Source organism: Aquarana catesbeiana, linkage group LG01 (assembly GCF_042186555.1).
Source record: "Aquarana catesbeiana isolate 2022-GZ linkage group LG01, ASM4218655v1, whole genome shotgun sequence".
NCBI classification, from domain to species: domain Eukaryota; kingdom Metazoa; phylum Chordata; class Amphibia; order Anura; family Ranidae; genus Aquarana; species Aquarana catesbeiana.
In genome coordinates, this window is record NC_133324.1 from 763,072,822 (window position 1) to 763,096,716 (window position 23,895).

At 39.6% G+C, this 23,895-nt stretch overlaps 1 protein-coding gene across 1 annotated transcript in view; it reads left to right on the forward strand.

Moving 5' to 3' along the window:
* TLL1 (tolloid like 1) overlaps positions 1 to 23,895 on the forward strand; it is a 205,944-nt gene that overhangs the window by 155,839 nt on the left and 26,210 nt on the right. The window contains exons 10-15 of the mRNA XM_073606089.1: positions 2,740 to 2,842; positions 4,437 to 4,553; positions 6,887 to 7,032; positions 10,402 to 10,597; positions 11,169 to 11,294; positions 13,140 to 13,300. Coding sequence (XP_073462190.1) covers positions 2,740 to 2,842; positions 4,437 to 4,553; positions 6,887 to 7,032; positions 10,402 to 10,597; positions 11,169 to 11,294; positions 13,140 to 13,300 — 849 coding nt within the window. The remainder of the gene's footprint in view (positions 1 to 2,739; positions 2,843 to 4,436; positions 4,554 to 6,886; positions 7,033 to 10,401; positions 10,598 to 11,168; positions 11,295 to 13,139; positions 13,301 to 23,895) is intronic.

Below are 23,895 nucleotides of genomic sequence, written 5' to 3' on the forward strand. Positions count from 1 at the left end.
GATTTTTTATTTTTTATTTTTTTTTACCAAAAATATGTAGAAGAATATATATTGGCCTAAACTGATAAAGAAATTTTGTTTTTTAAAAACATTTTTGGGGATATTTATTATAGCAAAAAGTAAAAAATAAATTGTTGCTCTTTTTTTGTTTATAGCGCAAAAAATAAAAACCGCAGAGGTGATCAAATACCACCAAAAGAAAGCTCTATTTGTGGGAAAAAAAGGACGCTAATTTCGTTTGGGTACAGCATTGCATGACCGCGCAATTGTCAGTTAATGCGACGCAGTGCCAAATTGTAAAAAGTGCTCTGGTCAGAAAGGGGGTAAAATCTTCCGGGGCTGAAGTGGTTAAAAAAGGTGCAGCTGCGAATGGGAGGGTAAGGTGTGTGCTAATGAGATTGGTTGGTCAACTCCTTCCTGTGTCACGACCTATAGTCTGTAAGGACGTAAGACAGAAGCAATGGATACGTTTAGAATCATGGATGGAGGACAGTAAGGTAGGTGTCTGTAGATTTAATGAAAAGCTTTGATATTTTTGCAAAAAAAGTACATGAATGCTCTATTGGTGCATAGGGGAGCTGGAATTTAGGAAAAAAAAGGTGAACTTAGCCTTTAAAGTTGTTACATGTAAGACCAGCTTATGCGTTTGTCAACTACTTTAAAACAATGGACTCCCTATGTTGCTGCTGTTAAGCAAGAAGCAGAGTGATAGCACTGAGTCATTTAAACGTCTAGCCGTGCTGTAGAGATGGGCTTAGTCTTCACACAGTTTTGGACGGTCCTGTGGAAATTGAGCTGATGGCTGTAAATTACTAAACAGTCCATCCTCCAGTGTTCAGAAAATTTTTAATAGTAGTGTGAAAAGTTTTGTTTTTTCTCATTTTTTTAACCTACGGTTGACAAGTGATTTAAGCAGTATATAGGCATGTAAAAATACAATGAAACACATAGCTGTAGGCCTCAGAAATGACACATAGGTACTCACCATCATAAAATTTCTCTGTATGCAGATGACCTTTTATTATAGATATCCTTTCCATCCGCCATCATCCTTAACATTTTGAAAGAATTTTCCAAATTCAGGAGTCCAGGACAAATACAGAAAAGTTAGATTTTCTCAATATGTCTTTTATCTACCACCCTTTTTACGCAGCCTAAATGCTCACTATTTTTACCCTTTTACATAGCAGTCAAAAGTAATGCAACATTTATGCACCTATATAGCAGCCAACCTGTGGACTCTAAACTTTGGTGAACCTATTGGCCTTATTCTTGATGACCTCCCCAGATGACATTCTCTCCGGCTTTCCTAACTATGAAGAGTTAAATATCTTCAGGATGGACTTTCTACTTTTGTTTTTATACAAATTTTAGATGATTACATCACCATGCTCACACTTTTAACATTTGAGATCTACAGCTATACAATTCATCTGGGGGACCTAAACCTCTCTTGATAAATGTTTGCACATTGACCAGAAATAAACTGACCAGAAATGAACTGATGGGTGGAATGCACAAAAAAGCTGTAGGCAGAGAATATTAGATTAGAATGACATTTTTGTTAAAGGGGTTGTAAACCCTCATGTTTTTTCACCTTAGTGCATCCTATTAAGGTGAAAAAACACCTGGCAGTGACTGGCCCCCCTATTTTACTTACCTGACCCCTGCAACTTGACCCACCGGGGATGTGCTGTCTCTCTGCCCAGGGTCCTCGGCTCTTGATTAGATAGATAGATAGCGCAGCCATTGGCTCCTTCTGCTGTCAATCAAATCCAATGACGTGGGGGGCGGGGCCGAGTCCTGGACACGGAATGCTGGACTCGGGAGCATGCTAGCAAGGTAACCCCCTGGGAGAGCGTTTCTAATGTGGGGAGGAGCCGCGAAAGCCGCCGAGGGACTCCAGAAGAGCAGGTTCGGGGTCCCTACACTCTGTGCAAAACAAGCTGCACAGTGGAGGTAAGTATATGTTTGTTATTTAAAAAAAAAAAAAAAACGCTTGCAATCACTTTAACTCTAAACAGCATAGCTTAGCATTATAGCAGTGCCTAGGAATTACATAATTGCCCCAACAATCCACCTAACCTAAGAAATTGCAAGTCGCAACAATGGGATGCTGATTCCTCCCTACTGCAATATTCGAACTAAAGCAATGTAAGTCTGAAAGGTAGCCAATGAATGTTTAAGTACCTAAATAAATGCAATTTTATGTGTTTATGTAATTATTTTTTTAATGAATACATGACTGAATTATTTTTATACACAATATATCTGCTTAGAGTTCAGCTTTAAGCCTATGGCCAGAGGAGGGAGATCCAGAATGACTGCTTATCTATCAGGAAATAATAACAATTAGACAGGTTGGGCTGCAGATCAGTCATCTGTGGCTGCCTGAATGTACCACAAACATGCAGTTGGAAGGTGCATACCTCAGGTGTATGGGTATTCCTAGAAAAAATGAACTAAGGTATGCCAATTTGAGTTTGTTTTCAGTTTTAGTTATTAGAAATATAGACAAAGTATCTCTTCACTGGCCTAATCTTCCTGGCTTGGCATTTAAGATTGGTATCCCAATAACAAGAGCACAAAAAGTAATTGCAACTCCTAATACATTGGCACAAGTGGTTTTTAATACATGTATATTTATAAGAAAAGTTTGACAAACCATTTTGAGATGGGTGTAGTTCCAACATACCCCTATGTTAAACAGATTGCATAATCCAACTTATTGTTTTGCAGATTGTCCTGAATTTTACAACTATGGACCTTTATAAGAGCAGTCTCTGTTGGTATGACTATATTGAAGTCAGAGACGGTTACTGGAGGAAATCCCCTCTGCTAGGTATGAAATACAAAGTACCATTGTTTGACCTAGTTTTAAAGCACTACCTTGCGTTTTAATTAGACCAGAGTTGTTCTTAACTGGGTTGTCTTTGTATACTGCTGATATGTTTTGTGTAAGATCTATTATTTGTTGATATAAACAGTTAACATCTAGTAGATAATCAATGATATATTTTGCTGACTGCACAATCAAAGTAAATTCCCCCAAACACCCACCTTGCTGGCATTATCATTGGGGTACACTTCCTCTTCTATTCTGAAATATACCAGTTTCAAGATGTTGCCACTGGGAACCACTGATTTGGAATGTTTTCGCCACAGGTATACTGCTGCTTTCCTATACTTACTAGCATGTTGTTCACCTTCTCTTTTGTACACAAAGAGCTTTGCTAAACTTAGCACTGTTTCTCTGTTTCTCATCACATCTGCTTGTTTCTCCAGTAGGCCTTTTAAAGGCTTATTTAAAAAGAAATAATGGCTAATATCGTAACATCTAGTTCAAGGACTGAGTGGTACTAATGATATATAAAATATGTGATATAGATAGATTTCTTGCGAGCTACCAATGAAGAGTGCCCAAAGAATGTTTTAAACGTAAGAGAATCAATCCACAGCCGCTAAACATATTCACGCTCCCATAATCTGTGTATAAAATATTAAAAATAAACAAATGCAGCGCTATATATATATATATATATATATATATATATATAGAGATATATATATAGAGATATATATATATATATATATATAGAGAGATATATATATATAGAGATATATATATATATATATATATAGAGATATATATATGTATATGTATGTGTGTTCCATAAAGTGACTCTGTGATGATGATCCAAATAATATTAAGCATGACTTCACACACGATCATACTCCCCGTGTGAGTGCGCTCACCTCCAATTGTGTCACCGCACAATTAAGTTTGGGCCCCAAAAGCAGAGCTGAACCACCTCTGGGCTCTAAGTAGCAGGATTTACAGTCTCCTCCAGGTGTAATCCAAAGATGGTATCCTCAATTTAAATTCCAATGAGGCCAGATAGTGCATTATCTGTTAAATATAGAAATGTATTGTAGGTAAACATCAGAGTACACACACTTGATGGGTGCTTGCAGCACACCAGGCTATAGAAAACATACAATGTTAAAATCTTCTCCAAATGGTTTTCAGGCTTGTGTGAATCAGCAGCTAGCTCAGAGAGCAAGTGACTGTCTCCTCCATCATCCTGGCACCTCCCCTATGCGTGACAACACATGGCGATTACGTGTCTTCCTCAGGGGGATCTGATCATATAAAATATGATAGGGGATTTGTTCTTTTATTGGACTTGGGCTCTGTAGTTTTTTTTGTTTATATGTCTATTAAAAATTCTAATATCTCGTCAAAATCTAATGTCCTATTCCTGAATGGGTACATGAACCCATGCAAACATAAGGTGAGCATACAAACCCATTTGTGGCCTAAATATCATACATTTTAGCCTCAAAGCTGATGTGTTTTTTTGTAATACCATGCATCCTTTGGTCATTTAACATGTTAATTTTTCTAAGCTAGAGTATATGCTTAATTATTTTAGGCAGGTTTTGTGGTGATAAACTGCCAGAGGTCCTGACAACAACAGATAGCAGAATGTGGATAGAGTTTCGAAGCAGCAGCAACTGGGTTGGAAAAGGATTTTCTGCAGTTTATGAAGGTGAGATAATATATACAGGATGACTTAGGCAGTGAGATTTTTGTCTTGGCATAAAGTGTATATATAGCCAAAAAGTTTTTCTTAGTTTTGGGTAGAATATCGAAAGATCATCACATATTGCTTCTTGTGTCCCGCTGGGTTGATTTCTTCCTGTCTGTCCTAGTGACCATTGTCACAAAAACAGAAAGTGATGGGAAATGCAAATTGTTTCCATTGTCACCAAACCAAGAGGTAATGGTAAATCTTTTGAAGGGACGTGTCCTGGTGGCTACTTTCTAAGAGGGGAATTTATCTAATTTTGTAGAGATTTACTCTCACTTCCTGCTGCGTCTCTAGGACAGGAAGAAAAGGGGTGTCTCTCCAGCAGACTAGAGACAGCAACAACAACAAAAAAAACTCTACCTTACTTTACCCCAGACTCTTTGCCAGTTCAAATCATGCTGTGCAGTTACAAGTGTCTTACATGTACATACATTAATAACCTAAGGATTAGCTACGGTGATCTGTAAATACTGCACCACCAGAGGATTTTGAGAATTGTAGTTCAATAGCCACTAAAATGATTGCAAGCTGTCCATATTTCGTTTCCACTATGCCATCTTAACATAATTAGAAATTGGCTATTTATTTCTCTCATAATCTGAGATAATGGTCAAGATAAAAAAAAAAATGAGTCTATCCATCATACAGTGCCCTGAAAAAGTATTCATACCCTTGACATTTTTCACATTTTGTCATGTTACAACCAAAGATGTAAATGTATTTTATTGGGATTTTATGGAATAGATCAACACAAAGTAACACATAATTGTGAAGTGGAAGGAAAATGATAAATGGTTTATAAAAATGTTTACAAATAAATATTTGAAAAGGTGTGGCGTGCTTTTGTATTCAGCCCCCTTTACTCCGATACCCCTGAATAAAATCTAGTTGAACCAACTGCCTTCAGAAGTCACCTAATTAATAAATAGAGTTCACCTGTGTGTCATTTAATCTCAGTATAAATACAGCTGTTCTGTGAAGCCCTCAGAGGTTTGCTAGAGAACCTTAGGGAACAAACAGCATCAAGAAGGCCAAGGAACACACCAGACAGGTCAGTTATAAAGTTGTGGAGAAGTTTAAAGCAGGGTTAGGTTATAAAAAAATATCCCAAGCTTTGAACATCTCACAGGAGCACTGTTCAATCTATCTTTTGAAAATGGAAAGAGTATGGCACAACTGCAAACCTACCAAGACATGGCTGTCCACCTAAACTGCCAGGCCGGGCAACGAGAGCATTAATCAGCGAAGCAGCCAAGAGGCCCATGATAACTCTGGAGGAGCTGCAGAGATCCACAGCTCAGGTGAGAGAATCTGTCCACAGGACAACTATTAGTCATGCACTCCACAAATCTGGCCTTTATGGAAGAGTAGCAAGAAGAAAGTCATTGTTGACAGCCATATAAAGTCCAGTTTGCAGTTTTAGAGACGCCATGTAGGGAACACAGAAAACAGGTGGAAGAAGGTGCTCTGTTCAGATGAGACCAAAATTTTACTTTTTGGCCTAAAAGCAAAATGCTATGTGTGGCAGAAAACTAGCACTGCACATCACCCTGAATACACCATCCCCACCGTGAAACATGGTGGTGGCAGCATCATGTTGGGGGGATGCTTTTCTTCAGCAGGGACAGGGAAGCTGGTCAGAGTTGATGGGAAGATGGATGGAGCCAAATACTGGGCAATCTTAGAAGAAAACCTGTGAGTCTGTAAAAGACTTGAGGCTGGGGCGGAGGTTCACCTTCCAGGAGAACAACGACCCTGAACATACAGCCAGAGCTACAATGGGATGGTTTAGATCAAAGCATTTTCATGTGTTAGAATGGCCCAATCAAAGTCCAGACAAAAATCCAATTGAGAATCTGTGGCAAGACTTGAAATTTGCTGTTCACAGACGCTCTCCATCCAAACTGATAGAGGTTGAGCTATTTTGCGAAGAAGAATGGGCAAAAATTTAACTCTGAATGTGCAAAGCTAGTAGAGACCTACCCAAAAAGACTTGCAGCTGTAATTGCAGCGAAAGGTGGTTTTACAAAGGGGGCTGAATACAAATGCATGCCACACTTTTTGGATATTTCATTTTCCTTCCACTTCACAATTATGTGCCACTTTGTGTTGGTCTATCTAAATCCCAATAAAATACATTTACATTTTTGGTTGTAACATGACAAAATGTGGAACATTTCAAGGGGTATGAATACTTTTTTAGGGGCGCTGTATGTTCCTGATAACTGCACCTTTGTCAAATCTGTTTTTTTTTGTTTTTTTTTCTTAATTGACCCCCTTTTGTTTTTCAGCTATTTGTGGAGGAGAAATTCATAAAGATTCTGGCCAGATTCAGTCCCCCAATTATCCAGATGACTACAGGCCATCCAAGGAATGTATATGGAAAATAACAGTAGCTGAAAATTACAATGTCGGATTAACCTTCCAGGCATTTGAGGTAACATTATCTGACCTAAACTGGTGTTAGGATAAATTATATTGCTTTCAGAAATCTCTAATCCAGACTGCAGTGAACAAATTGTCATTGACAGACCAACCTCCAGGCTAGACTCCTTTTCTATGCATACATTTTCAAGAGGATTAAATGAATATAAGCGTATTGGTTCTATTTAAATTAAACCAGTTTAAAGCCATGACAATAGGCTCTTTTCACAGCCTCTTAATTATTTTAAACCAAGCCATAACCTAGCACCATTAAATAAAACAACATTTAGCGGTAATCCATCTTTTTCTAAAAAACAAAACAAAACAAATGGTATGCACACGTGTTGCATTTCACAGCCACTATCTTTTATAAAAATTATACCTAATCTACACCTATATTTATTAACACAGTGCTTTATAATTTTGTGATGCCCTTTAGCTGCTCAGTTTTTACATAATCCTAACATAAGTGGAATGAAGGCAGCACTGTCTACTATTTAATTATTTACTGTATTTTCAGTTTTGTTGCATTGACGCTTTATAGGGGGACCTTTGTGAAGAAAAATGTGTCTAAAGATGAACTGCAATTTAAAAAAAAATGAACATCAACATTTTTATTGCCAAATGATTGTGCACTATTTATATGATGTCATTGGGTCATTATTTTGCATTTCTTGCCATATTTGTAAGGACATGGTTTTCTTTTGTATGCAAATATGTGTTAAATAGCTTAACAAATCACACAACAGAACATATGTTAAGAAAAAACTATTTTATTATTGCAAATGTTTTAACATTCACATTATTCAAATATTGTTGGCTCTTTGCGGGTGAGAATAGACTTTCATAGCAGCCTATATGCTCAGAGAGATGGGCATTATTCTACAAATTGCAATACTGAAATAAGTCCTCATCAACTGTTTGGAAGACACAATTGAGTCTTACTGTCAGCATTGTTACCTTGGGATATAAATTCCCTGTCTAGTATGGTTTATATCATAAGTCTTTGACTACCATCTGTACCCTCTCTACTGGGTACCTAAAGGTCTGAAGAGTCCCTCACCAGTGTTAAACATTAAATTAGCAATGTTTTTCTGTCCCTACTCCTGAAGAAGCTATATGTGGAACATCTTGAGTAAAGCCACACCTATTATGTTTTGATCAACAACTGTTGTCCATCTATTATATAATTCGAGATTGAATGTTGTATGGTGGCTTAACTAGTTAATATCTGGATTTGTTGCTTATTTAAGGGTGTATGAAGAAGTGTTGAATGGTGGTTGCTTTTAAGATATAAATAAAATGTTTTAATTATGTGGATGTTAAAACATTTGTGATAATAAAATACCCTGTTTCCCCGAAAATAAGACCTAGCATGATTGTCGGTGATGGCTGCAATATAAGCCCTACCCCCCAAATAAGCCCTAGTTAAAGTCCTTGTAGGTCTTATTTTCAGGGAAGGGCTTATTTTCGGGGAAACAAGGTAGGGCTTATTTGGGGGGTAGGGCTTATATTGCAGCCATCACTGACAATCACGCTAGGTCTTATTTTCGGGGAAACAGGGTAGTATTTTTAACATACTGTATGTTCTGTTGGGTGATTTGTTGAGAGGTGGTACCTAGCAAGTCCTGCAACACTTTTTCTGTATTCCTACATATTTACTTTGGGATGTGGTGCAAACTATATTTCTCTAGGAGATCCCTATATTCTGCACTTTGCAAACTTAAGAGACACCTTTTTGCAGCTTTTTATTTGTTTAAACATCATACGTATATTTTTTTAATGCAAGCAGTATTAAAAACTGAATTTGACTTGATGTCAGCCTCTTGCAGTCCCTGTACAACAGAGCTCCCATTGAGGGGGGAAAAAGCAGTACATGAGCCAATCAGTTGTGCTGCAGTGCGAGGAGGATGCTGACAGAGAGCAGGTTCACTAGGATTTAGGTCTGCATTAATATAGTAGTTCCTGCAATACTACGTAAGAAATGATCCAAAACTTTGCCTGGAACATCTTGCAAGTGAATGTACCCAATATTGTTTAAAGGAGACTTCCATTAAATTAAACTGGTCAAGATACATACACATGGGCTGCCCCATTTTTTTACCCTTTTCTGGAAATGTTGTCTGACTGGTATACTAAAGCACTGGCTGCAGTGCTTCCAGAGTCGCTGACCTGGAACAAATATACAGATCAGGAAAGTTAGAGAAAAGTCAGAAGTCTTGACTTGTATACTTTTTTGTAGGTCAACGAGTAAACGAGAGGTTCAGAATAACTGCCAGTCAGCTAGTATTTTTTGAAGGAGAGCTCAACATTGTGGCAGCCTGCATGTTTCTCTCTGTATTTATTTTCCTTTTAAGTTTTAAATCATTGTATACAAGCCTAGCTTAGGAGGAGGAAAAATTATCTATGGATTCTAAAGCACACTGGGGCACACATGCATGTGTTACCCAATTGTGCTGAGGCTGACCATTTATAATACTTGCACATTTGCAAAATCAAACTTAGTATTGTTTTGGCACCTTCACTAGCTGTTCTGGGAACACCAAAATGATTATCCACATCTGGTTGTATAAACGCTGAATTCCGGTTATGGACTTTTTTGCATAATTGCGTTGATCCAGCTTGTAAGTATGTATGTTCCATAGCTGAGAAATCCACGTGGAAACCGTAAATCACTGTAGTGGGCACCATTACTACAGTGATTGCTGCCAGATTCTAAGCCCCATGCTGAGCAGCTGCCCCACTGCTTAGTAAACACAGGGGGTCATTCACCTAGCATGGGTGTCATTCAGAAAACCGTTTGAATTTTCTTAATGAATGCAAACCATTATCTGATTACATAGGTGGAGATTGTGATGTCACCATCTTGCCTCTTGACCTCATTCAATCATGGAGAAAATGCAGTGTTCAAAGCAGAGCACCTGCTCAATGCCAGACCCGGATTGCAAAAGGCAGTCACTGTAGCTGCTGTGCCCATTACAGTGATTTTCAGCTTCCACAGCCAGGTATGACACATACATATTTACATTGGTCCAAGCTGGACCAATGTAACTATGCAAAAATTGCCATACCTTGAATTCAGCTTTATACAACAGTTAGAAAATAATCAATTAAGAAAAAAATCTATAAGAAAATAATCCATTTAATGTTGTTTTCAAAGTAAAAGCAAGGTATCTGCTGAAGTAAGACCATAGAGACACCCTTTGTGTGGGATAACTTTCATGTAATATATTTAATTTCCAAATGATGGCTTTTGCCTCTAATTTCTTACTGCCTGTCAAAATATCTGTTATTAAAATAATTATTAGAGATGATCACATTGTCATAAACTTTTACTGTACATAGTTTTCAGTAATCGCCCAGTTTATGGTTTCATTTACAGATAGAGCGTCATGACACCTGTGCTTATGATTACCTGGAAGTACGAGATGGGAATAGTGAGAACAGCCCCCTGATTGGACATTTCTGTGGCTATGATAAACCAGATGATATCAGATCTACCTCTAATACCCTGTGGATGAAGTTTGTTTCAGATGCAACTGTAAACAAAGCCGGGTTTGCTGCTAATTTCCTAAAAGGTGATTTATGCTTCCTAAAGTATGACTTGGCTGTCTAGATTTTATTGATGCCTTTTTTTTTTTTTTTTCAACGTTCCTTTATGACATACAGTTAAAAAACAATAAATTGTCCATTGCAGTGCAAAACCTCTACACAGTGCTCTTCAACTTCAACACTGAAATCAGAAGTATTCAGTGAGCCAAAATACGTCAGGATGCAATCTTTGTGCTTTTTCTTCTTTGCATAAAACCTCTACAATTTCTTTTAACAAAGCAGCTGTGTTTTATCTTGACAAACAGTATGTGCAGTTTAGATTTTTTGGTATTCTTAAATTATGCCACACAATACTCCATTTTTCATCAATGAAAGAATATGTCTGGCTTTAGGGATTCTGCTAATCTGTTTTAGAATGTAGCCTAATGTTCAGGACAATGCGTAATTTAGTCTCCCGTAGAACTAAAAATCCTTCATATGACCCTGAGTGGGATTGAAATACATTATTATTATTATTACTTTATATTTCTGTTAATAATATTTTTTTAAGACTAATGGAAATCACTGTTTTTTATACATATATTTTCTTCTATACAGAGGAAGATGAATGTGCCAAACCAGACAATGGTGGCTGCGAACAGCGCTGTATTAACACTCTTGGAAGTTATAAATGTTCCTGTGATCCTGGCTATGAGCTTGGTCCTGACAAGAAGAGCTGTGAAGGTAACGTTTCATCAGTGATGTGTAAAGCTAGCACTGTGAATCCAGTGTTCTTTGTTTCTTCAAATTTGAAAACGATTTACAGTGGAGTTCAAGACAAAAAATTTTGTTTTGGATGGGGAAGGAGTTACATCCTTTGTCAGGTCCAACCCTGCCCCTTTGTCCAAAGTTCTACCATAAACCATGGTTTGCTTAGCATTGTGACATAGATGGAAGAGAGTCCATTTTGCTCACAAAATTTATGTAACATGAATTGTACACTTCAAATGACACAGTCGTGGCCCATCTGACATTTACGCAAGGTGCCAGAGGAAGAATTATGTGAGCTGAACACAGACACCCCCAAGCATCCACATGTCTTGTCTAACCAAATATGCATATTTTTTTTTGGTTGGGGATTTTTAATTTTTTTTGGTTTGGAATGCACAAGCATACAGCTTGAGAAAAGTAGAAAGCATAAGGGGGGAAATGGTCAGAAATATTCCTGTACAACCTGTAAAGAAAAAAGAAGGCTTATTCCCATTAATGCTCTTTAAAAGTAACATGTCATGGGAGAAACATAGATGCTGTAATTACTGAGCCTTGACGGTCAACCTGCCCCTATATCTGGAACAAGTATGCAGATGAGGATTTTGACACTTCTCTGAATTTACTGATTTTTATACTTGTTACAAGTTAGTGACTCATACATATTGAACCTGGGAACATCCAGGGAATAGGTATGTTAGTAGAAGGAAGTCAGCAGTTAGAGTTTGATGTTTCTCTCATGAATGTGAGTAAAATTATGATGTAGTAAAACACCTAGCATTACAGCTTTACAGGGCTTTTTTTCTCAGAGAATTGGTGCAGGAACTCCCCCTTTCTGAGCCACCCCTTTTTTCCACCCTTACCCACCTCCGAGCACCGTTCCTTGGTTCCATCCCCTAACCACCTCCCAGTACTGCCCTTTTAGAAAATATAGAACCAAGTATCAATTTGTAGTGCTAAGTAATCCATAAGAAATTTGGTAATTATAACAAGAAAAGCAGTAAAATAGATCCCCTGTAGCCAGTAACAATAGAGCTCCCGCCAGCAACAACCGAGCCCCCGCCAGCAACAATAGACCACCCTACCACAACCCCCCCCCCAGCAACAATAGACTCCCAGCAGCAACAGCAGATCTCCCCACAGCCAGCTTCAATAGATTCTCCAGCAGCCAGAAACAATAGACCCCTCCCTCAACAGTAGATCTCTCCCAGCAACAACTGACCCTCCCAGCAATATAAGACCCACCCCCAGCAACAGTAGGTCTCCCACCAGCAACAATAGATCCCTTCCAGCTAGAATAGATCCCCTAGCAGTGAGCATCAATAGACCCTGCAGCACACCCCAGCACCACTTGCAGTCAGTGGTGAAGGTACCGGAAATGCGTTCCCCCGCGTTCCCACTGAAAAAAAGCCCTGCAGCTTTATACTATGTAATAGCAGACAGGCTCAATGCAGTGTAAGAGACTTGATTTTGGTACATTTATGAGTCTAGATATCGGAAACAACAGTTCTCAACCACCTTTGTTTATTACCAAACGTCCTAAGGCTCATTGCTAAGATAACCATTTAATACCCATGTATACATAGAGTATACTGCATGTGACCACAGGGAACCAGAAAGCATGTGATATATTCAGAGAAAATTTCTGCAGTACCCAGGAAGCTCCTTGGTTTAGTAAATATGCTCTGTCATAAAAAATGAGCTGCACAGACATTAATGGCCATAAGTAGTCATTCTTGCCTAAACAAAAGCAGTTTAGTTTACATGGTTGTTGTAAGTTCAAGGCTATGTTTTCAGCCAATGTGTATTCTGTCATTTCAGCTGCATGTGGAGGGCTGTTAACCAAGCTGAATGGAACAATAACCACTCCAGCCTGGCCCAAAGAATATCCACCAAACAAGAACTGTGTCTGGCAAGTTGTTGCTCCTTCTCAGTACAGGATATCAGTGAAGTTTGATTACTTTGAATTAGAGGGTAATGAAGTAAGTATTTGCTTCTGTCCATCGGCTTTATTTCTTACCTTTTTAGACATTTCTCAGGAGAAGCCCTTATGGCTTTTTGAACAGTGGTAAGCAGTCCATAGAGTATGCAATTTTCTGTCCTTTCACTTTGGAAGTGGTGTGCAGTGTTTGATGAGAGAGTCCCTCCCGCAGCACTATAGCCACCGACAGTGATCACGTGAAAAAAAAAAAACAGGCTGGTTGTACTGAAGTCAACCGATGAATCGACTTCAGCACAACCAGCCTGCCCACACACTTTAAATACCAGGAATGACCTTAGGAAAAATTACATACATAAATACTCTAAGCACATATTTTCTTTAAAGGAAAATGAGAAGAATCTCTGATATGTACATTGAAATTTTTTTCCTCAAAGACTTTTATTTCAGCACTGTCAAAGTGAAGTAAAACACAGGTGCATGATATTTTAATAGTGGAGCAGGAAATTTCAGAGTTCCAGTTTTCAGGATTCTAGTAGTCTGACTTTATTTCTGAAAGGTGCTTTTATTTGTGACATATTATTAGTTTACTTAACACTTTGTGGACCTCAGACATTTGATGACATTTCTCTTAAGCAGCTATTCAGTGCCTCAGTCGTACAGCACCAATTGGTCACCACCATAGATTTAGCTACTGCATTACTTTATTATTATTGTTATTATTATTATACAGGATTTATATAGCACTGACATTTTACACAGCACTTTACAACTTGAGGGTAGACAGTACAAATACAATACATGTTAATACAGTAGGAATCAGAGGGCCTTGCTCCTTAAAGCTTATGGTCTAAGAGGGAGGACTGGTAAGCTGCAAAACCTAATCTATATATAAGGGATATGCAATTAGCGGACCTCCAGCTGTTGCAGAACTACAAGTCCCATGAGGCATAGCAAGACTCTGACAGCCACAAGCATGACACCCATAGGCAGAGGTCCGCTAATTGCATTTCCCTGCTATATATTAATGATTAAAGGGGTAAGCTGACAGGACAACAGCTTTCTTGTAGCAAATAGCAGAACTGGAGTTGGTGTTACCAAAGAGGTAAAGGAGCAGATCCTGTTTATAAATGGGTCCACTCTTGCCCTCTTTGCCTAATAATAGGTTTAGTTACATTCCATCTGTGCAATATTTGATGCTCTACGGTTGCTTGTCATAACAATCAGCTTTATTTATTTTTTTGTCTGAACAAAGTTTTCTTTATAGTCCATTGAAGGACATAGGAATTTAGTAATTCTTGGGTATGTGAGTTATATGCATCTTCATTCACGAGTTGGACACTGCCAAACAGAAAAAAAAACTGAAGGCCAGCCTGTGTATAACCCCATCCCTAACTCCCATGCTGCTAGTATCTTAGGTTGTTGGATGCTTTTTTATCAGCTCTGCTGAGGAAAACTCTAGATTGTTTTTACAAACTTTTACTCTTCTATCAACATGCTCTGTATTCCATCTATTTTTTTTCTTCAGTCAAGTACCAATATGCTGCTTGAGCTGGTCTCTATACAGCAGCTTTTTAGATCAGTGCATCCTCAGCAATCGCTTTGGAAGCCTTACCCAGACACTGCTGGACCAAAGATTGTAGAGCTAGTCTAGAATGTGACTGTCAAAAACTAGGCTCTGTATTGTGGTGCTTTTTAAACAACTGTACTGTTAGTGATAGAGCACTTTCCAGGTCCAGGGCCATGGCACAGCCTATGGTGTGACCCAATTTCTGATGATTCTGTTTGTGAATAAGCCTCTGACAGTACCAAAGATAACCTGGTAGGTCATCTTCGGACATTGTGCTCTGCATTGTGGCGCTTTCCATACTCTTGTGCACTGTGTTAGACAAAATGTGCTCTCCATGTCCAGAGTATTGGCACAGGTCCTGTTGTGACCCAGCCTCTGCAGTCTCTGATTGTTGTTAAGTGTTGTGTGACCCTTGGGTAATGAGCTCAGGTACTTTTCAGTCCTTTGTATATTGTATTTGTAACTCAGAGAGTGCATTCCAGTCCTGGGGTCATAGCATAGCCTTTTAGTGTGCCCCAGTCTCTTTCAACTCATTTAGTGTATATGGCTGGTCAAGCTGCATTAAGGCTACATTTACACATGCGGTTTAGGCCAGTGTAAATTTCAGCTGCAGGAATCTTCTGATTCCTGCTGTGGCTGGCCGCAGCTAGGTGCAACCGCTGACTCTATTCACTATGATAGGTTGCTGACAGCCGAGGCTATTCGCGGCTGTCCACACAGCCAGCGATTACCTGCGATGATTGCTGCTTGACACGCACAAGGTGCAGTTTGCTCCAGCCTAAATCGCTGGTGTGAATGTAGCCTAACGGTAGTTTTGATTTATATTACCTACTAAGTGTAGTGTTGTGCGCTACTTTCCCAGTTAGATGAAGCATCTTTCAGCTGCTTATACTGCTGCTTTAAAGTCATGAATCACCCAGTCTCTGATATTTTTCCACTGCAAGACATGAATCACCCAGTCTCTGATATTTTTCTGCTGCCTGCCTACAGCGACTTGATCATTTCTGCCCACGTATGACCCTCATCAGTACAAGCTGGCTTGGTTTGGTTTGTAAGTATGAGAGGTCTCTCTTGCTTTGGTCTTGTTGTTTACTGATAAGCACTGCAACATATCTTTTAAAAGGAGTTCAAAGAACAGTGCCGCTGCAATGGGTAACTCCCTATTTCAGGGGGCAATTCACCTGACTCCTTAGAAGGTAACAACATCTGCAATCTGGACCCTGGGACTCCTATTTCTATATGGTCATCCTCATCAACATTTATAGCCCTGCTGTCTGAGCCTGAGAACTGTACTGTGTCTTCTAGGCCTCTTATATCCACTTCTGAACTTTTGTCAGTCTGTCCACAATTAACCCAGAAATCAGCTCACAAGCTTTGCTCATGCTCTGGTGCCTTCGATGGCATAGTCTACTTCTGACCATACTGGGCCTTTATCTTACAGAGTGTCTGAGGCTCTTCTCGCAATCTCTGAGTTTTAGAGCTGTTACAACCTACCATCTAATAACACCATCTAACGTTTTTGAGCAGGTACCATACAACACAAATATGCAAGCTGTTTCCAATCTGATTGATTCAGTACACTCTACTATGCATCTAGTGGATGAACATGTTGTAAATGGTATAAGAACTTTTAGAACTTGCACTGCCACAAACACTTTCCCTATACTCTCAGTATTTGAATCTTTCCTCCTATAAGGAATGGAAACATCCCAATGACTTCCTGCTACTGATGTGATGAAGCTTTTTCCTTTTTAGATAGGTAATGTTTTTATTAATGTTTTCTGCCTTCTGTGAAGCCTCCAGTTCTTTACCTTAACAGACATACCACCACACAAGTTGCTGGCGTGTCTACTGTTAGTGATTAGACAATGGGACACCCTATTGAGCTCTGTTTGATGTAACTGGAACTACTTTCTGTCCCCTTGTCGGCTGCAACTGTGATTATGAAACCATGCTACAATGGATCATACCATTTTTAAAAGGCACCTATCCAAGCCAAAATCCTTGTGTTATGGAAATGGCAGGTAAAATATGAGGCACCATGCTTAAGTTGTTATGGCTTCTAAGGCCTCGTTCACACAGGTGTACTTACGTGTACATGCATGTGAGGGCCTGCATGGGATACACAGGTGTTTCATGCATCTACTGTATGTGCAGACAGTCCTATTTGTGTCAATTGGGTTGTAGTGGCTGCACGGACAGAGTGTAAGCACAGATAGTTTGAGATTAGGGACCCACACAGATGTCAAATTGGGAGCAGAGGCTGTGTCTGTGCTCTTACAGGACACAAAAGTCTTTTTTTTTCTGTATCGCTGTATCTAATTTTTCCTTCCTTCTACAGTGAGGGTCTGGTCACAAATGCAATGTCTTTTGCTTAAAATGAATTATCCGTTTTGTTCTGTATTTCCCAGAAAGATCTATGTTACCTGGCTGCAGAGTTCCCCTGGGTTGAAAATTGTAATTCATGAAGTCCTTACAGGACCTATTTACTGAATGAAAGATTCCCTTTCTTCTCTTCATCACACTGGGTATTCATTTATGTAATTTGACAACTTGTAATGTTACTATCAACCCCAGTAACAACCATAGGTGTGAGATGGAAGGTCTAGCTTCCTCCCTTTCCTCTCCCCATTTGCTGCTGAGAGGGCCGTTACATTATAAATTTACCCTTTCTCTTTTCTACTTCAATATCCAGTTGTTCGCTGGTTGGTCTTTGGCCAGGACATATTGTTTTGTCCAAACATTCTTTCTCTGAGATCAAGGGTTAAGTAATCTTTTTTTTTTTTTCTGAAAAATTTTAATTCATTGAGGGACACAGGATTCAGCGAAAATAGGGTTATACTGCTACCTACAGAAGAATTCTGCAAAGGCAAAAACAAAACAAAAAACAGTGACCTGCCTGTATAACCCCTCTCACTCCTAACATGCCCTAATTTTTTTTGCTAGTGTCCAGGGAGGATGGACCTATCTACTGAGAAAGGTTTGACCATTTTTACTAGTCTTTTTTTTTTTTTTTTCATTTTGCTGAAGATAATGTTTTCTCCAATCAAGACTTCAAGACTAGGGCTCAAGCTGGGAAAATTCCAATCCCATCTCTTTTGAGACCAAGAGTTTCTTACTTCTCCCAGGCTTTAGCCTCCAAGGTGAGACACAAGTAAGAAACCCAGTTCAACCACAAATACAATCACTGAATACAATACCCAAGCTGCTAGTAATGCTATCCAAGGCTGAACACTGGTGCTCATGGCTGGGATGTGCAATCCCTCAATACTTTTTACGTTGATAGATATAAGCCGGCAACTTGGTGGACTCAAACGTTGAACATCTTTATTGGCTACACAAGTACATTCAGTAAAATAATGCTAATGCATTTTGACCACTGTGGTATCAATCATAGTATAATAAAACACAAAATGATCACAACTTTTATGGATTCCAGCATCTACTGCCCAACCAATTAAGGAAGTGCAAACCCAATAATTAAAATCATTAGTAAAATGACAAATAGGAAGAGGAAAGCCCTTAAGCAATTATGGTAAACATATACATTGATAATTTCCAAATATATAAAGATATAAACATAATTTTCCCGACAGAACATTATTTAAAAAATAAATCCAGGTCCCATCTATGGTTCACACCGGAAGGTGCCCTGCTGTCCAAGGTGAGTATCCACCAGACCTCTGGCTGCAGTAGAGTGTGGTGCGTGTCTCCCCCCTGGCACATCTTTTTTCAGCACACAGGTTCATTTTAGCGGTGCTATTCACCCGCTAGCGGGGCACTTTTAACCCCCTCTAGTGGCCAAAAAAGGGTTAAAACTGCCCGCAAAGCGCCGCTGCAGTGGCGCTTTGCCGGCGGTTCGGCGGCGCTGCCCATTGATTTCAATGGGCAGGTGCGCTTTAGGAGCGGTGTATAGACCTCTCCTACAGCGCTGCAAAGATGCTGCTTGCAGGACTTTTTTTTACCGTCCTGCAAGCGCACTGCTCCAGTGTGAAAGCACTCGGGCTTTCACACTGGAGTGAGAAGAGAGGCTCTTTACAGGCGCTATGCAGCCGCTATTTTTAGCGCTATAGCGCCTGTAAAGCGACTCAGTGTGAAAGCAGACTTAGAGAGATGTCGTTAATTAATTTTGACCATTCTCTACTAGATCTATGAGCATCTTTTGGGCATTTTGGCATCAGACTACCGTCTCAAAAGATTTTCAAGGCTGCTACCTGTTTTGCTTCAAACTAAGGCATGCTGGGAGTGGGAAGGGTTATAATAGCTGGTCACTGGTTTTTGTTTGCCATTGTCTAGATCCTCTTGTAGATAACAATTTAACCCAAGTGTCTTTGAATACTGTGTCTCTTAATGAGTTCCAAGAACTGCATTTTTGGGGGGGGGGGGGAATACAAAAATCCTATTAAATCAAGCAGTCTGAATTGAACATAGCAACCATCCAGATTATCCCTTTCACATTCCTAGTGCAATGCATTTCAGAAAGTGTGCTGTGTGAAGCCATGGACAAGTCTCCAAAAATCAGATCATGGTCTCAAATAAAAAAAATAATTTTAAGCATTTTTATAAAGGCCATCTTCTATCTTAGGTTTATTTTGGTCCTTTAATGAACCTGCAATAGATCATAATAGACATTCACACTTCTAGCCTGGGGTCTCACTAACACATTTTTTTCACACAGCAGGGTAGCACATAAAATCACACATAATGTGGTTCACACAATTCTTAATTAGATTAGTATCATGTTACTTTCCCCGGTCAGCAGAGTTACATTTGGCTTCAAGTATTGGACCAATTTTTTTGTACGACAGAAGCTGTGTTCACACAGCAGTAATAAATGAAGAAACATTACAACAAATCATTTTAATGGAAGCCACAGGAAGGTAGCAACTTTAGCCAGGATTTTTTATTTTTTTTGGCTTATTTTTTTTTCTTCCTTCTGTTTTTCAGTAACGAACTGTGATTTATAGACCATAAATTAATAACACACATTGAGCCTCAAATAAACTTTCTTAAGCATAGTTGTGACTGGAGGGAATGGCAGCATTGCTGTAAACAATTGGTGTATTTTCTGAAGCAATTTACATTTCATCATAAGAAGCTTAGAAAATTCCTGCATAAAACACTTTCTATCAAAACCATCAGATTATGTAGTGGAAAAATAATTCACACATGGACATATTGTTGACAGTCTTTAAAATGTACTTTTCTTTAAAGATTTTAAACTTTGGAGGTTAACTCTCTGGATGCAGAGCTGTACAAGAATACATATTATGAAAGAATAAGTTTAGATTTTGGGTAATGATCTGTGAGATGCCTCCTCTGTGTGCTGACCATGTGGTGATATGTGGCCATGTTGACGTTCATTGCATAGCATCCCACCCTGAACAATGACATGCCATGGTTGCTGAATATATGCATGTAAACAGCAACAAGGGTTCAGGAGATTAAGAAAAAGGATATAAAAACTGTTTTTCTCTATTGTCCATTTAGGGACACAGCTTCATAATAGGTGACCCAGGGTTATAATGCTGCCCAAGGGGAAAATGAACACTAGGCACACAAACTGGAGACCAACCCCAATGGGCTATGGCCCCTCCCACACCAATCCTGCTCAGTATTGCTGGCTGTTCCTAGGAATGGATGTTTTCTTCTTTTCTGCTATATTTTTGCTTGAATTGGAATTTTTTTTTTTTACTATCAACATTCCCTTGTGGAATGTTGGAAATTCTGAAAGTATATCCAGTTAGCCAATGAGCACAGGTTTACCCAGCCCATTAAGTATACTAGTGTTCCCTTTGTGACAGTCTTGTTAGCATGCAGTTATGCTTTTCAGTCCAGGCCAGTACACTTGAAGACATAAGGCTTGAATGTATGTTCAGTCCTTGCCACAGCAGTGAATACTGCTGGCAGAGCAGTGTGTGAGGGAGGTAGAAGATCTGTCCTTTTCTGCACAGATCTAAGCTTTGGAGACTTTGCTTAATGGAGGCTATACATGCTGGGTATTATATTCAGGGAATAGTAGAACTCTCCTATTTTAAATCTCAGGCTGTGCACTTTTATTTGTTCTGGCGGCCAGGTGCTGCTTATGCCTGAATCGCCAGTTCATTTTCCAATCATCTTTCTCGACCAGAACCTTGTGCGCATAAACACAAGAATAAAGCTAGCACACAGAGCAAGCCCCTTCCCTTCCTGTGGTTTCTCTCATGTAGAGTACACTGAAGCAGCTCTCTATGCACTACCCCCAACAGCCTGTATTTGGAGACACAGAGATTTTGCTGTAGATACAGTCCGTGTGGTTCATGAGCTCTGTCTGCAGTGTACCCCCTAGTACATTTTACTCAGGTGGTCTGTGTATTCTTTGAGGGGTAGCTCTTTATCTCACAAATGGTCAACAACCTTTAAATGGAAGGGCAGCCTGTTTAATTGCTTTTGGCGCCGCTCACAGCAGAGGTGAAAGCATATCCCTGTGTCCCCAGAACATGGGTTGCAGGCTTGTCGTAATACCAGGAGACCACAGGTAGTGGGACTTTATAGGCACCATATCAAAAACAGAAAAACATATATAAAGGTAGATAATGTATTTTATTCAAAAAATAGATTAAAAACGGATGAAAAACATTGACAATATTAACCCAACTTGCTGTATGAACATATCCACCCCCTAATACGATACACGCCTTATACGCTACCCACCTAGGTGTATTCCCATAACTGCCTGTTTATGGGGGTCCTCATTTGCTGCTGCTTCTGTTACTCGCTCTCTGTGGTCCACTCATGTAGTTTGTAAGTACCTAGGTTTACCTTTCTATTATATAGTTATATTAGTACATTTGTTTAAATTGTCATTTTTGAACTCTGTGCTTATTCCTGAACAGGGTTTAAAAATGTAATGAATCCTTCATGCTCCCAAAGAAGCATTAATTGTCAACGCAAAACATGTTGAGCACACTACTGTTCGCCTAGTGTGAGACTACATACCCCTCTTCTGCCGTAGCCCCTGTTCGATTATTGGTTTTTGGTAGTTTTGTTTGTTTTTTGCACAATTGCTAGTGTTAATACTTTGGAGGCTCCCTACCTGTATCGTTTTAGGGGGTGGGTATGCTCATACTGCAGGTTGGGTTAATATTGTCATTTGTTTTTTTTTTTTAATCTTTTTTTAATCTATTTTTTGAATAAAAGACATTATCTACCTTTTTATATATGTTTTTCTGTTTTTGATACAGTGCCTATAAAGTCCCACTACCTGTGGTCTCCATATTTCTCCTGCACTATTTAGGGATGAGGCATAGTGTATCACCTTTTATGTCCATGATAGCCATGTCATGGTGACATAATTACTTTAGTTGGCCTAATACCAATCCAGGGGGTTAGTAAATGTGAAGAGGTGAATAAACTGCGGTCACACTCTGATGCATTTCGGCCCACCCACTGGGGCTTAGTCATAGGCCGGTGGGGCAAAATGCATCAAGGTGTGTGGTTTGTGGAGACACGTACGCTGAGGCTGCTTTTTATTGTTTACTCACCTGGGCTGATCAGGAGTAGCGGCGATCCTTTTTGCTTTACATCTAAATGTACTAAATCAGGACATATTTTGTGTTACATTGAGCTTGGTGCAGGGAATGACTATGCCCTCTGCAATTCTTACAGGCTTAAAGTGGAATTACCAGCTCTGGCAGCCCCTTTCTGATTCCCCCATTGCTTCCACAGATAGGTGCTCATTTCCTTTCCTGATTCACAGAGGAGGTTTTTCTTCAGTTGTACAAGGTTTTATGACAGTTGGCGCCACTTGTAGCTCTCCCTGATCACGGGCTTTAAAATGCCTACAGCTACCTTTCCCAGTGGAATCTGACATAGAGATGCCTGATATCTCTGATTTTGTTGGGGACCTTTTAGAGGACCATCAAGGTGTTTTTCCCATCATTCCCTATTTGATGACTTTATCTACAAATATTTAAAACACCCAAACAAACCATTCCTTGCCCCTAAGTTCTTCCCCGTACTCCATCTCTTTGCGGAGGATTTTGTCAAAAAATGGTCTAATCAGTCTCAGTGAGGAGCCTATGCTTGCCTCCACACTCACCTCTCAGACTTTGGCCCACTGGTCAAAATTGCTAAACTGGTTATGTCTCGGGTAACACTTCCTTCTATCCAGATCTGCAGGGTGTTCTATGTTATGTGCTGGTTGGTGTAGTAAGTGTGAAGGAAGGTCTTGTGCTTACCCTCCGTGGAAGACTCTCTTTTACAGCTCTTCACTAGATGAAATCATTAAAAATGCAGTGGGGGCAAGAGTATTCACTTACCTCAGGCACACAGAGCTAAGGAACAATGTAACAGCTCAATTTCTTCCTTGCCTGTGTCAAAACCATTCCTTTTATTCCTACAAATCAGGTTCCAGTACCCACTTCTTCCACCCTTTTGGGCTCAGGGAGTTCTGCACCCTAAGGGATCCAAGCCTGCAGATAAATCCACCACCACCAGATAAAGGTCCACTCCACCAGTTCCATCAAAGATGGGGAAATCTTGATGGCTATCATGGAGATTTGGGAAGCTCTTGTAGCTGATGCATGGATGCAGTAAGTAGTAAAAGGTTACAAAAGGGGGATGGTTTGCACTGTGGGTCATCACTCCAGTTACCCAACTGAAATGTTTCAAGGTTTTTACTCATAGCTGTTTACAGTTCCAAAACTAAATGGGAACATTCAACCCATCTTGGACTTAAAGGCCCTCTCTCAATGCCTTTGTTTGCCCTCAAAAGTTTCAGATGGAATCCATTTGGTCAAGGTGAAATTCTAGGCCCTCTGTCTGTTTAGAGTTTTAGGCAGGCAAAATCTACGCTTCTAATTTACATCATGAGTCTATAAGCAATTCATCTGTTGCTACTTCATTTGACCCCCTTCTGACCAGTCATCCAGTCTGAGTTCAACTGGACAATGACACAGCTGTGCTTTACATAAATCATCAGGGGGTGGTGATGGAGGCGGTCTGTAGTTTTGGTGTGGAAAACTGGCAGGCAGATTTTTTCAGCAGACAACATCTGGACCTGTGCAAATGTGGATTTGATATCTTCC